The sequence below is a fragment of the Schistocerca cancellata genome, chromosome 2, assembly GCF_023864275.1.
Source record: "Schistocerca cancellata isolate TAMUIC-IGC-003103 chromosome 2, iqSchCanc2.1, whole genome shotgun sequence".
NCBI lineage: Eukaryota > Metazoa > Arthropoda > Insecta > Orthoptera > Acrididae > Schistocerca > Schistocerca cancellata.
Genome location: NC_064627.1, coordinates 616,266,870 through 616,279,796, shown reverse-complemented (window position 1 = coordinate 616,279,796; position 12,927 = coordinate 616,266,870). Strand labels below are relative to the sequence as shown.

General features: G+C 39.7%; 2 protein-coding genes across 4 annotated transcripts in view; both read left to right on the top strand.

The window, feature by feature from the left end:
- Window positions 1-12,927, top strand: part of LOC126162287 (uncharacterized) — a 120,345-nt gene that overhangs the window by 47,569 nt on the left and 59,849 nt on the right. The window contains exon 3 of one of the 3 annotated variants that reach the window (XM_049918706.1): window positions 12,209-12,531. The exons of the other annotated variants lie outside the window; for them this stretch is intronic. Within the exon in view, the coding sequence (XP_049774663.1) occupies window positions 12,209-12,270 (62 nt within the window). The 3' untranslated portion in view covers window positions 12,271-12,531. Of the gene's footprint in view, window positions 1-12,208; window positions 12,532-12,927 lie in introns of those variants that run through there. 3 annotated transcript variants of the gene reach the window in all.
- The window catches only part of LOC126162284 (uncharacterized), a 158,677-nt gene that overhangs the window by 106,363 nt on the left and 39,387 nt on the right, over window positions 1-12,927 (top strand). The window lies entirely within an intron of this gene.

Below are 12,927 nucleotides of genomic sequence, written 5' to 3'. Positions count from 1 at the left end.
ATTATTCCAAGTATATCGATGCTCTTGACAGTTGCGAGATAAAGTTTCTGATCGAAGAGATAAAATTAATTCATGGAGTACTGGGAGCTATGCGGCGCCTTAAAGTAGTCTGCCCCAGATGATTGTGGTTCCATTTTTAATTTGAGATATTCTGTGTTATTAGTGTATTTATTTGAAAGAATACATGCGTTTTATCAACGCCATTCCAATCTGCAGAACCTATGTTAGCTGTGTTGTATTTTTCTGATTCCTTTCTACAACGGTTGCAAGTAAACTCATTGCGATGGACGACTAGCTTACGCCGGTTTGAGATGCAAAATAACTATGCTGACGCATTGTACTCGTGTTTCGGGCGTCAACATATCTGTCCAGGTGCTGTCCTCCACGATAGGTCCTGGAGCATTCGACAACTGTCGCCTACATTCTGTCCTTGGGTCATTGTTACCTATTCTTCGTTAACAAAGCCGCCCATCAACTATCATAACTCAAAATCTTCTGATATTCACAGTCATAAAATATGAACTGTAATTATTCTGAATTTTGTATTTGTGAAGCGTGCTATACTTTACTTATACCATCCTACCTGTGTTCGAAAACGATTTAAAAAATAAAGACATTGTCTAAGGACCTATTTATTCATAAAGATTTTGTAAAACAAAATCGATTCAGATGAATATAAATAGTGTACACGAGAAATTTTAAGACATGCGTTGAATGTCACCTATCCCAAGCTCGTTATACTACGAGCAACAAGTCAGAACGAATCACGTATCTTTTTCAGTTGCAGTCATGAGCTCTTATGAAGTGGTCCTTATTGTGGATTAACATTATTTGAACCTTACAAAAGTGAAAAACTAAAGGATACCCTGGTGTGCCTCCTCACAATGCATAAATATCACACATAGTTTGGCTATGGTTTCTCGTGAGGCCTATCTACACAAAAAAAGTTCAACGAGTTCTACAATTTTTAGTCCAAACGGCTTCCCGTTTTGGGAACTATTAGTATCAGGCACTTCCACTAAGCGGCACATAAATTTTCGACTTCCTGTTTCTCCTGCCAAAAGTTATTCATTACAGTTCAGGAAGTTGGCCTAAATGTGTGAATTACATTAAAGATGCCACATGAACAATTTCATTTTGTTGGACTATTTACCACGGAATTTTTTTCAGTGTATTACATACATATGAAGTGGATACCATACGCTTGAGAAGTAGTCTGAAGAAACGTTGCTGTGGGGGTCTTGAATAAGGTGTTCTCTTTAGAGTTGAGTGCTTATGATGGGGAAATTGGATACAGTACACAGTCATTATGTTGTCATCAGGAGTACACAGCTACAGTCTGTAGCCAAATGCTAAGGGTGATATGTGGTGACAGATAATTCACAAGACTGCACAGTGACTCCACATTTTTCTGTTCGACGTCAGAGTTATGTTTGGCATTAGGTTGCAAAAGGCTTGATGTGTCTATATGGTACACACATACAGAAAGTTTTCTTATGTACTAGGACTTTTAATTTTTCTGTCTGAGTTCTGTAGTCATCCAAATGCCAGTTAGGTATGGGTGACACCCTTTTCCCCTTCGTGGTTGTAGTGAGTCTGCGGGAAGTTTCGAAGATTGTTAATGGCTTTGATCAGCTGACTTCCGCATTATTTAGAGCCCAATTTAAATCTGACTGTTGCCCATCATTATGGTGGCGATGGTGTTGGGGAGGGATGTGGATGTCGGAATAGAAAGGAGATGGGTAGAGGTGTAGCCGTGGACTCACGAATGGATTGTTAACAGATGCAACTTGACCGTTGTATCTGTACAGATATGAGTTAATAGCGAGATAACACCCTTTTGCTTGATTTGAAGCATTTGTCGCCATTGCAGACCTAACGAAGGTCAACGCTAATGACGTGTTGGAGGTTAGTTTTATGTTGTGTTAAGCATATTCTACACTACAGAATAAGTTACGTTAAATATTTATATTTTCTTCTCTTGGGCTTTCCCAGCCCCAGATTAGATACTTGCTTTCGCATTAAATGCACCGTGGTAGGGACATCTTTCCTGGTTCATGGACAGTGAGACTAGATGTTCCGCATTTCTAACAGCTTTGTGTCGTGAAAGAGTACGCTAATTAAAACTTTCTAGAGAATTTTGAAAAAAAAAACTCGTTTCTGTCAAATGAAACTTGCCTTAAGATAGTGAAAGATAACTGAAACGCTTCAATTTTCTCTAAGATGCTGTCAAAGCTTTTCGTTGCAATGCATACCTGCTCCTTCTGCTTCCAATTATTTAAGCAGTTTGTCTGCTTCTTTATATTTAATATGTCACAAAACTTTTATTTGAAATACGTTTTCATTGCCAGTAGCGATTAACAGAATACTTTCAAAGTTCATTATAAGTTGATTTGTTACCGCTAAGCAAGAGACCAGCTCTTGGTCAGTTACCAAATTTAAGTACACGAGGATGACCCTCAGAATCTTTGTTTGTATGGAACGGTGTAATAAACGATAGGAAGACCTTCAAAATCTTTGCTTGTATAGAACTGTGTAAGAAAACATAAATTTCACGTTTTATTGCTGTTAACATTATCTGATTTATAGGACGTTTTCTGTTGCGATCTCTAAGAGAAGCTTGATAAGGAGAACTATATAGCGTAGCTTAACGGTTGTGTTGAGTGTTTCTACTCACTGAGGTGTTCACATTCTGCTGGGGGTGTTGCTGATTGAGAAATTGAGGACCATGTTGTTTCCAAGAATACATATGAAAATACGGAGTACACATAGGCAGAGCTCTATGTACCTGGGTGTGTGTTATGCAACTGAAATGCGACAAGTTCCACACTGTTGCTCACCAACGAATGTTTCGCTTCAACATTCACCTACATCATCAGCATGTAGCACATAATTAAGTTTTATTTACTTTGCAATCCATGCGATTAAACAGTGTCTGCTTAGTGTGTGGCATACAACACTCGGCTGTAGAGCAAACGGAAGCATGCCCACAGGTAGTACTGCAAGGGCTCAGGTCTCGATTTTTGCATATCATTTATTCACAAAAGGGTTGTGAGCCCTCTTGGGAATGCAGTTCGCAAAACGTAATTGTAGATTAAACACGTAATGGGCTATAATATGAGTCTATGATGTACTATAAATATGTCACTAGTAGAACCTGTATGAATTTGAAGTGGGTGTCTTGTTGGCTAATTTATGGATATATAAAATTATGAAGTTTGAATTATTGGTCCATTGTTATGTATGCTGTTGATTGCTCAAAGAAATATTGTACAGTGTGTACTAGAATGACGCACACATTTTCCTAGTACCTCATTATTACATGTTTGCTGAGATAATAATTCGCTTGAAAATCTATTTATACTCTCTGCGAAGAATTGGTCATTGTCACATTTTTGAGAGATGGTTATATGGAAGGAAACAATAATAAAATTCTTTTGCACATGGATTATGAAATGCACGCCTTAATAGGCATGAGCACTTGTTCATATCAGGTCGTCCTACCAGACGACGTCTAACCCGTTGTTGTTGTGGTCTTCATTCCTGAAACTGGTTTGATGCAGCTCTCCATGCTACTCTATCCTGTGCCAGCTCCTTCATCTCCCAGTACTTACTGCCACCTACATCCTTCTGAATCTGCTTAGTGTATTCATCTCTTGGTCTCCCTCTACGATTTTTACCCTCTACGCAGCCCCCAAATGCTAAATTGGTGATCCCTTGATGCCACAGGACATGTCCTACCAATCGGCCCCTTCTTCTTGTCAAGTTGTGCCACAAACTCCTCTTCTCCCCAATTCTATTCAATACCTCCTCATTAGTTATGTGATGTACCCATCTTATCTTCAGCATTCTTCTGTAGCACCACATTTCGAAAGCTCCTATTCTCTTATTGTCCAAACTATTTATCGAAATGTTTCACTATCATACATGGCTACACTCCATACAAATACTTTCAGAAACGACTTCCTGGCACTTAAATCTATACTCGATGTTAATAAATTTCTCTTCTACAAAAACGCTTTCCTTGCCATTGCCAGTCAACATTTTATATCCTCTCAACTTCGACCATCATTAGTTATTTTGCTCCCCAAATAGCAAAACTCATTTACTACTTTAAGTGTCTCATTTACTAATCTAATTCCCTCAGCATCACCCGACTTAATTCGACTACATTCCATTATCCTCGTTTTGCTTTTGTTGATGTACGTCTTATATCCTCCTTTCAAGACACTGGCCATTCCGTTCAACTGCTCTTCCAAGTCCTTTGCTGTCTCTGGCAGAATTACAATGTCATCGGCGAACCTCAAAGTTTTTATTTCTTCTCCATGGATTTTAATACATACTCCGAATTTTTCTTTTGTTTCCTTTGCTGCTTGCTCAATATACAGACTGAATAACATTGAGGAGATGCTACAACCCTGTCTCACTCCCTTGCCAACCACTGGTTCCCTTTCATGTCCCTCAACTCTTATAACTGCTATCTGGTTTCTGTACAAAATGTAAATAGCCTTTCGCTCTCTGTATTTTACCCCTGCCACCTTTAGAATTTGGAAAAGAGTATTCTAGTCAACATTGTCAAAAGCTTTCTCTAAGTCTACAAATGCTAAAAACGAAGGTTTGCCTTTCCTTAATCTTTCTTCAAAAATAAGTCGTAAGGACAGTATTGCCTCACATATTCCAAAATTTCTACGGAATTCAAACTGATCTTCCCCGAGGTCTGCTTCTACCAGTTTTTCCATTCGCGTTAGTATTTTGCAGCTGTGACTTATTAAACTGATAGTTCGGTAATTTTCACATCTGTCAACATCTGCTTTCTTTGTGATTGGAATTAAAATATTCTTCTTGAAGTCTGAGGGTAGTTCGCCTGTCTCATACATCTTGCCCACCAAATGATAGAGTTTTGTCAATAATACATAAATGAAAGGTGGTGTAAATAGTCAGTGAATTCCAAAACCCTCCTGCACTAGTCTCCCCTGGCAAATGTTCTGTCAATGACGCTAGAACGTCCGTGGAAACCTAGTCATTCCTATGTAGGGATAGAAAAGAATCTGTGAATGTCTGTGATCCCTTTATGTATCGCCGCAGATACTTTGAGCATAAAGTGAAGGTCATGTCTGCTGGCAGAGATTCATACGACCAATAATCCGCCTACGCTCCGTCGATAAATGAAATGGGAAAGACTCTTATATAAGCGATCAACAAAATCCGTGCTTTTCGAAACTATATAAAAAATAATGATCTACTATTGGAGTAACATCTAATATACACTGAGGGGAAAAATCACAACCCCAGAAATCTTCAAATAGAGTATCGAAAATTCTGGAATACATTTGACTAGACCACGTATGCAAGTGACTGTATTCGTATGATCACAGGTTAACGTAAGCGCGAGATAAGCCATTGCTGGTACATTAAGAACCGGTGTAACAGCCAAAATGGTGACTGCGAATACGCAAACGTGCTTGCATTATGCTCTTGGTTCGTCTGTACAGGGACGGTTAATGCTGGCTGTGAATGAAGCTGTAGTTGTCATCTCAAGGTGCTCGATTGGAGACAGATATGTTGATGGACCAGGGCAAGGCAACATGTCGACACTCTGTTGAGCATGTTATGTTGCAATAGTGCTGTGTAGGCCAGCGTTATTCTGTTGGAAATCGCCCATGGGACACTATTCAATAATAGCAAGACAACAGGGCGAATAAACAGATCGACGTACTAATTTTGATTCAGGCTGCGTGGGATAACCGCGAGACTGCTCAAGCCATTATACGAGATCGCACACATGACCATGACTCCCGGTATAGTTCTAGTGTGTTTAGCACTCACACAGATTGCAGGCCCTCAGCGGCCATCATTGTCAGTGATTCATAACCAGCTTTCATCAGAAAACATAACAGACATACTTCCTGACCTCCGATTCATACCACTGAAATCGAAATGACAGTGGTTTCGGGTGAGAGGGCGTTTAGCTCGGAGCTCGGATTTTACTGCCCTGTTAACAAATATCGTTAAAAGGAATGTCGCACTACATTAAATATGGGAACGCTCTATCGATTCGCCACTTAAAATGTATATATAACTGATCTCCAAAGAGTCGTCAGGAGCATTTTCTACGGCTTTTCTGCTGATATTTGCAATTATGTTTTTGATTGTTTACTTGGAATCAGCCCAAACAAGTAGTACTCGACTCTACTTACATGCGACGCTTAGTGTCGATAGAAAGCGTTTGTTTCATTCCCGTTACAGGCAAAACGAGTGTGTAAAAGAATCTAACATGCCGCATGCTCAGTTATATCCATATCTGGGGAGATTGGTGGCCAGCGGAAGTATTTAAACTCAGAGGAGTGTTGCTGGAGTCACTATGTAGCAATTCTGGACGTGTAGGGTGTCGCATTGTCCTACTAGAATTGCCCAAGTCCATCGGAATGTACAATGGACATGAATGGATGCAGGTGATCGGACATGATGCCTACGTACATGGCAAGCGACTGAGTCGTTTCTAGACGTATCACGCGTCCCATATCACTCCAACTGCCCACGTCCCACACAATTACAGAGCCTCCACCAAATTGAACATCCCCTGCTGTCATGCTGGTTCCATGGATTCATGAGATTTTCTCCATACAATATGAAACGAGACTCGTCCGTCCAAGCGTAAAACTTTCTGCCGTGCAGGCACTAGAGTACGTGAATGGGTCTTCTGCTCCGAAAGCCCTTATCGATGAAGTTTCGTTGAATGATTCGCACGCTGACACTACTCTGACTGGACCCGGCGGTAGTTCGAGTCCTCCCTCGGGCGTGTGTGTGTGTGTGTTTTTGTCCTTAAGATAATTTAGGTTAAGTAGTGTGTAAGCTTAGGGACTGATGACCTTAGCAGTTAAGTCCCGTATTATTTCACACGTATTTGAACATTTGAACGTCACTGAAATTAGTATCAATTTGCGGATGTGTTGCACTTCTGTCACGCTGAAAGATTCTCTTCAGTCGTTTCAGTTCCCGTTTTCCGGCAGCCGATGTCGGTGATTTGATGTTTTATCGGATTCCTGATATACACAGTACACTCGTGAAATGGTTGTACTGGGAAATCGCCACTTCATCGCTACCTCGGAGATGAGGTGTCGCAACGCTCGTGCGCAGTCTATATAACACCGCTTTCAAACTCACTTAAATCTTGATAACTTGCCATTTTAACAGTAGTAACCGATCTAACAACAGCACCAGACACTTGATGTCTTATACAGGCGTTGCTGACAGCAACGCCGCATTCTGCCTGCCAAGATATCTCTGTGTTTTAATACGCATGCAGCATCTTTGGCGCTTCAGTGTATATATTTACAATTGCACCGCACCTAAGTCCTAGGTGTACTATCCTCTAGGTACAGTTCTCTCACCTTCAAAATGGAAAGCTGTTTAGACCTAAAGGTGCATAATATAAACGATCAGTGGCATCGATACATTTCTCTTTGTTCAGGATTTGAGCCGTACTGCATTATCAGAAACTTCGTTGATAGAAAAAATATCTTCATTTCTTGCCTGTGCGTAAAATCTACCATATTAATTAAAAAAAGCGTTTGAGTTATTTGTAGGAACTAACTTTTTTTCCTAAGCTTTTTCTTCACACTGCACATTTAACAAGTACTGCCTCTAAGATGCGTGTCAGATATCTACTCAGCTGTGTTGGTGAGCTGTTGAAGTTGTCTTACGTGGACAGAACAGAGAACAATTCTTTACCGGTTACTTCGCAAATGATGCCATAGAAACCGTCATTTAAGGCAACTTTTATATGCCAGTACTGATGCTACGTAGATATATGCAGTAAAGTTTTAACACAATACAACATAAAATAGTAAACTTGCCTTGACTATCAGTTAGCCAGCATACTTTTATCAATAAAATATATGAATTGCATTTGAATCACTTCTAGTTTGATCTGATTGTGTGCATTACCGTAGTTGTGCAACACTGTATGAACAAATATACATACTATGGCTTTTTATTACAATGATATTTTATTTAAAATCAATTGTAACACTAACTGGATCGAATTTATTTTATCTATTTCTTTTATTTACGACTTTCTCGGAAGCTATGGTTTGAGAGTAGTATGGCTTTTTATTACAATGATATTTTATTTAAAATCAATTGTTACACTAACTGGATCGAATTTATTTTATCTATTTCTTTTACTTACGACTTTCTCGGAAGCTATGGTTTGAGAGGAGTACGCACTTGATGGTTAACTACCTGAATTTGGACAGTTTGCTTTGAAGAATGTCCCAAAAAGTTACTATTGCGCTGGCATGCCTGTTACGAATATATAAAAGTACTGGCTATATCTTACTTTGTGATGTGTTGCTTCTGGTACGATGTAATGCTTATTACGAAATTCATTAATGGCGGTATGCTCCTCTTGATTAGTTAGCAGCTTGAATAAAATATATGCACACAGCTCTCTTCATTAATTCCAACATGTTCTTGCGATCATGTTCTGTGTCCATACACGTCCTGGCTTAATTATATTTTGCCTTGCTACATACATATTGTAACACCATTTCGATAACAATCTCCATTTGGCATTTGCGGGCCAACACACATATCTCTACCACACCACAGACGCTTCGCAACTCATCGCTGCCCTCTGTTCTAGGACTGCGTGCGTTCGCGACAACAATGTTATTTTTCCGTGAAATATATTCTTCGTGTTAGTTCAATATAATTTCTTTGACTGTGGCAGCTTATTTACTACAACGACCTATGTCATTATTTCTTATTTATTCACCCAGCATACATTATATTTCGATGAAATGTAATTAATGACAAAAATTATAAGTATATGTAGTTACGAGAAATGGTTATAAACTCATGAAAGGAAGTACCTGAAACATACATGAGACATCGGGTATTGCATATGACCTGCATTTGTGAGTCGTCGCTAAAGGTCATGCTCAATATGGTATTTGCTATTGGCCTTTGTAATAAGAGGCTACCATTATTCTGGCAAATGCAGAGAAAAAACTACAATGTAAAGCTGTTCACAATACATACTGGTAGAATTATGAATACGGATTACAGTTTCTCAAAATGCTCATAGCTCGTACGGAAAGGGTTTTGAGCCCATTTTTACTGGACATTTCTAATGGTTTGATCTAAACTACCTCTCAAAGTATGCAGCACTTCTTCTTTTATACCGAGTGTATTGTGATCAGTAGTAGGCATGTGACACTTCCTCGTCGTACCCTTGACATTATCTTTCCCAGTATCCGTTTTGTTCTGTTAAGAGCAACATGTTGAGTTATATCAGCAGTTAGGTGCCAAAACAGTCTCGTGTTGTGGTACAAAAAATCTTTTAGCATTCTACACAAGTGTCACAAATATGCCGTAATCTGCTGCTACAGCTTTCCTGATAACAGTTACTTTGGATATATGTACAACTTAGAGTCTACCAGACAACAGAGTACCATTACCATCCAGAGGAGACAGATTTGCAAGTGGCAGAATTGTGGCACTAGTCATTTGAGTTGCACCTTATCTCCGTATTTTCAGGCTAGCACATGGCAATCACATTACCAGACAATAGTATCAGAGTGCTAGATGGTAAAGTTGCACCAACAGCCAGTAGACAAAGCTGCAATCTGTAATAATGTTCATTGTTTTCTATAGCATTGGTCGCAGTTGCAGTGGTCCAAGGACAACCAGAAGAGTCGACCACTGCCGCCATCCAGGGTGAGGAACAGCCGTCCGCCACCATCCCGGCTGTGAGAACATTGGTGGCGGCGTCGTACGCGGAAGAACACGAGGATACCATATGTGTCGAGCCAGACACAAGTTCTACTTGTATGCTAATTCACTGAAGCTGTATTCTTGCTACCACCTACTACCGAAGGGTAAGTTACATTCAATAGCACGATTTTGTGTGCATTGTTGACAAGATAACCACAGACTGTTGACTATAAAATTTTGGAAGGTTTTTCAAAGTGAATGTGAGAATATGAGTTAAATCAAACCATCAAGGGGAAGTGTTTATCCTTACCATACACTGTAACGGCAAATTGTTACCTCTCTGTGAACAATGCAAGATACAGCACTTTACGAAATTGCATCTCATTGAGATTCTTCACCAAAACTATTCAGAGCAATTTCCTGCACATATTTAATCCTTTTTTTCCAGTTATTTGTTAGACTCTTAAATGTGATGCATTTTTTGTCTGTATACAATGTAGAATCTGAGTTCTATTATCTGAATTATGATGTATAAAGCGACATGAAGTTCTACGTGGGTTTTGGTTTCAACATTTAGTGAAGAGATATGTTAAAAGGCAACAGATATTCGTGCTGTGGGGTTTATTTTGACAGTAATTGAGTTGCCTGGTTGGTATCTAGATCTAGACACAGTGAAACATTAGTAAATGTGAGGCAGGGTATTCTTTTCATTGTAGCTTGTTGTATTTGTAGAGTGTAAATAGTGTACATAAAAAATACTCGTTACACGTTAATGAATAAATAGAAATCTCACTTAGTTCCATCACAAAGTGCTCACAATTACCCACATAGGACACTGTTCTTACTATAGACTGACTCTTGCAACATATTTAGGATAATGAACGGGTGCTGTTCAAGATCAAATACAACAATGCAACCCCCAATCAAAAGAAAAAGGAGGTCAGAGTGTGAAAGTAGGACCATACAACTCGTTTATAGTCGTTAATGAAGTGAGGAACGTAGAAATGCCCAGTTGGATCTACTAGAATGACAGCTGTTATGTGAAAATTCAGCATTCATTGAAAGCAAGCTCAGCATGGAATGTCATCCACACCTCCTGAGCACAACAGGTCGGAAGTACTGCCAGTATCTTGACAATTTTCGCTTATTTAACATTTGCCTCTGCTGTTGCCAGACTTCTGTTAACATGATATTCAGTATGCTCTTCCAGCAAAGTCAGTATAGATATATGTTGCCTGAAGAGACTGTTTTCAAACTGCGAAAAAGTTTGGTTGTTTATATGAGACCCATGCTCAAAGATAATACGAGTTATTACGTTCACTTTCGACACCCTCATTGGGAAAGGAATGCTAAAACTCATTTGTCTACATGCTCCAACGATCGTGCTTGAAATCTCTTGACTATCTCAATACGATTTGACTAGAGGGGGAAGAGCTATAGAGATTCAGAAGCACCCATTTAAACACTTTTTGGCTAGGTTGAGACTATCGAACTGAGCTTGATGGACTGTAATTAAATCCACGTGAAAAATAATTTGCCCCTTGAATAGCAAGGACTGATTCTTCAGTTGTTCGTAGAAAGATGGAATTCTTTACACATAAATTTTTCCAGGTATATATTATTGGTTACACACCTTTTTCGTCGGCCATGTTCCTTCTGTACGGATTTTGAATATAAAATATTCACTTCACGTTGGCTCATTCCAAAGTACAGCCTCAGGCCTCACCGTTCCCGCATCAGGTCGTTCACGTAGGGAAAGATAATACGGTTACAAGGGCCCGGGGTGGTCATCACTCCGCAACTCCCAAATTCGGGATTCTCCAAGGGTTGCGAAATTGAGGCACAGATTTGGTGATGATTTGGCACGTTGCAGAATAGACTTGTATTGAATGCCGTGCACTTGGGTACCAAAAGCCTGCTTGAAGAACTTGGTTCTAGAGACATCATAACTCTCTCGAAATGCACCAAGCTTCAGTTTTACACGCAGGGTCCACCTACCAAAGATGTGTCTACTATCATGCCAGTAAGGATTGGATGGCGGTTACACAGGGCGCTTGCCAGCAGTTAGGACGCCTGCTCCAGCAGTACAGTAGTACTCGTAACAATAGTCGCCGCCTGTTAAAACATGTCTTCATAAATATTTGGGTCTAGAATCAGACAAGCTAGTTCCCAGTCCATTGAAGGAAAACCTATTAAAAACGCATGAACAAAAAAAAGGTACTTCCCGTTCTGGGGACGTCTGAACGAATACGAAACCCCAACGAGCTATCATTGGTACATGTGGAAACAACATTCTCTGTAGTGCATCTGTTACAGAGGTCTTCCACAATGTCAATGTTTTGCGACCATAACGGCGCGAAAAAGAAATCCATGCCACGTAAAAAGTTAATGACTTATCGCTGTGTTATCAGTAGTAAATGTGAAATAGTATATATTTCTATTAATAGTTTCTAACTCTATTAAAATATATTCCTTCTGTTTATTGTAGTTTATGTGGTGAAACCCAAGAGTCAATGTAAACCAGTCCTGTCAGACTGTCCCAAGAACTAGAAGTATTGCAAGTGTGTCGCCTCATCCTGGGGGAGTTGACTCGTTTGGGGTGAGTGAAGACGAGATGGCTGTGCTGCTGACTGAAGACATCAACAATTTTCACAGAAAGCAAGAAATTCCGAGAGTTTAGAACTTACCTCTTTCACTAGTAACAGAGACCGGTGGATTCAACTTATCTTCTTTTATGATACTTTCTGATTGCTACCCGATATGTAATAAATCAGCTTTACAATCAGGCTAGAAACTGAGTGGAAAAATTAATATTTGAAACATGGTTTTGCCTGTTTTATCTTTCTGTTGGCCTTGTAATAGTTTTATTCTGACACAATAAAACTGTACTTTCATGTCGTCAACTGTTGTATTTATATTGTAAAATACATTTCTTACTCTGTAGCTTTACATAAATAGTGGCAAAGTATAACTGCCTATTAATTATACACATTACATTACATCCATTCACGCTACCTCGTATCATCCTAATACCCTGTTCCTGCCTTCACACGTTGAGTGGGACGGTCACACCGATGGAGACTGCAGAGACTTATGACTGCCACAGTGGCTTCGCCTCGCCTTTCCTGGATAACACATGGAATAGTTGAAAGCCAGAATAAATGGCGTCTTCTCTGGCCGGCCATCTGACTGCTCCTGCTCCTCACC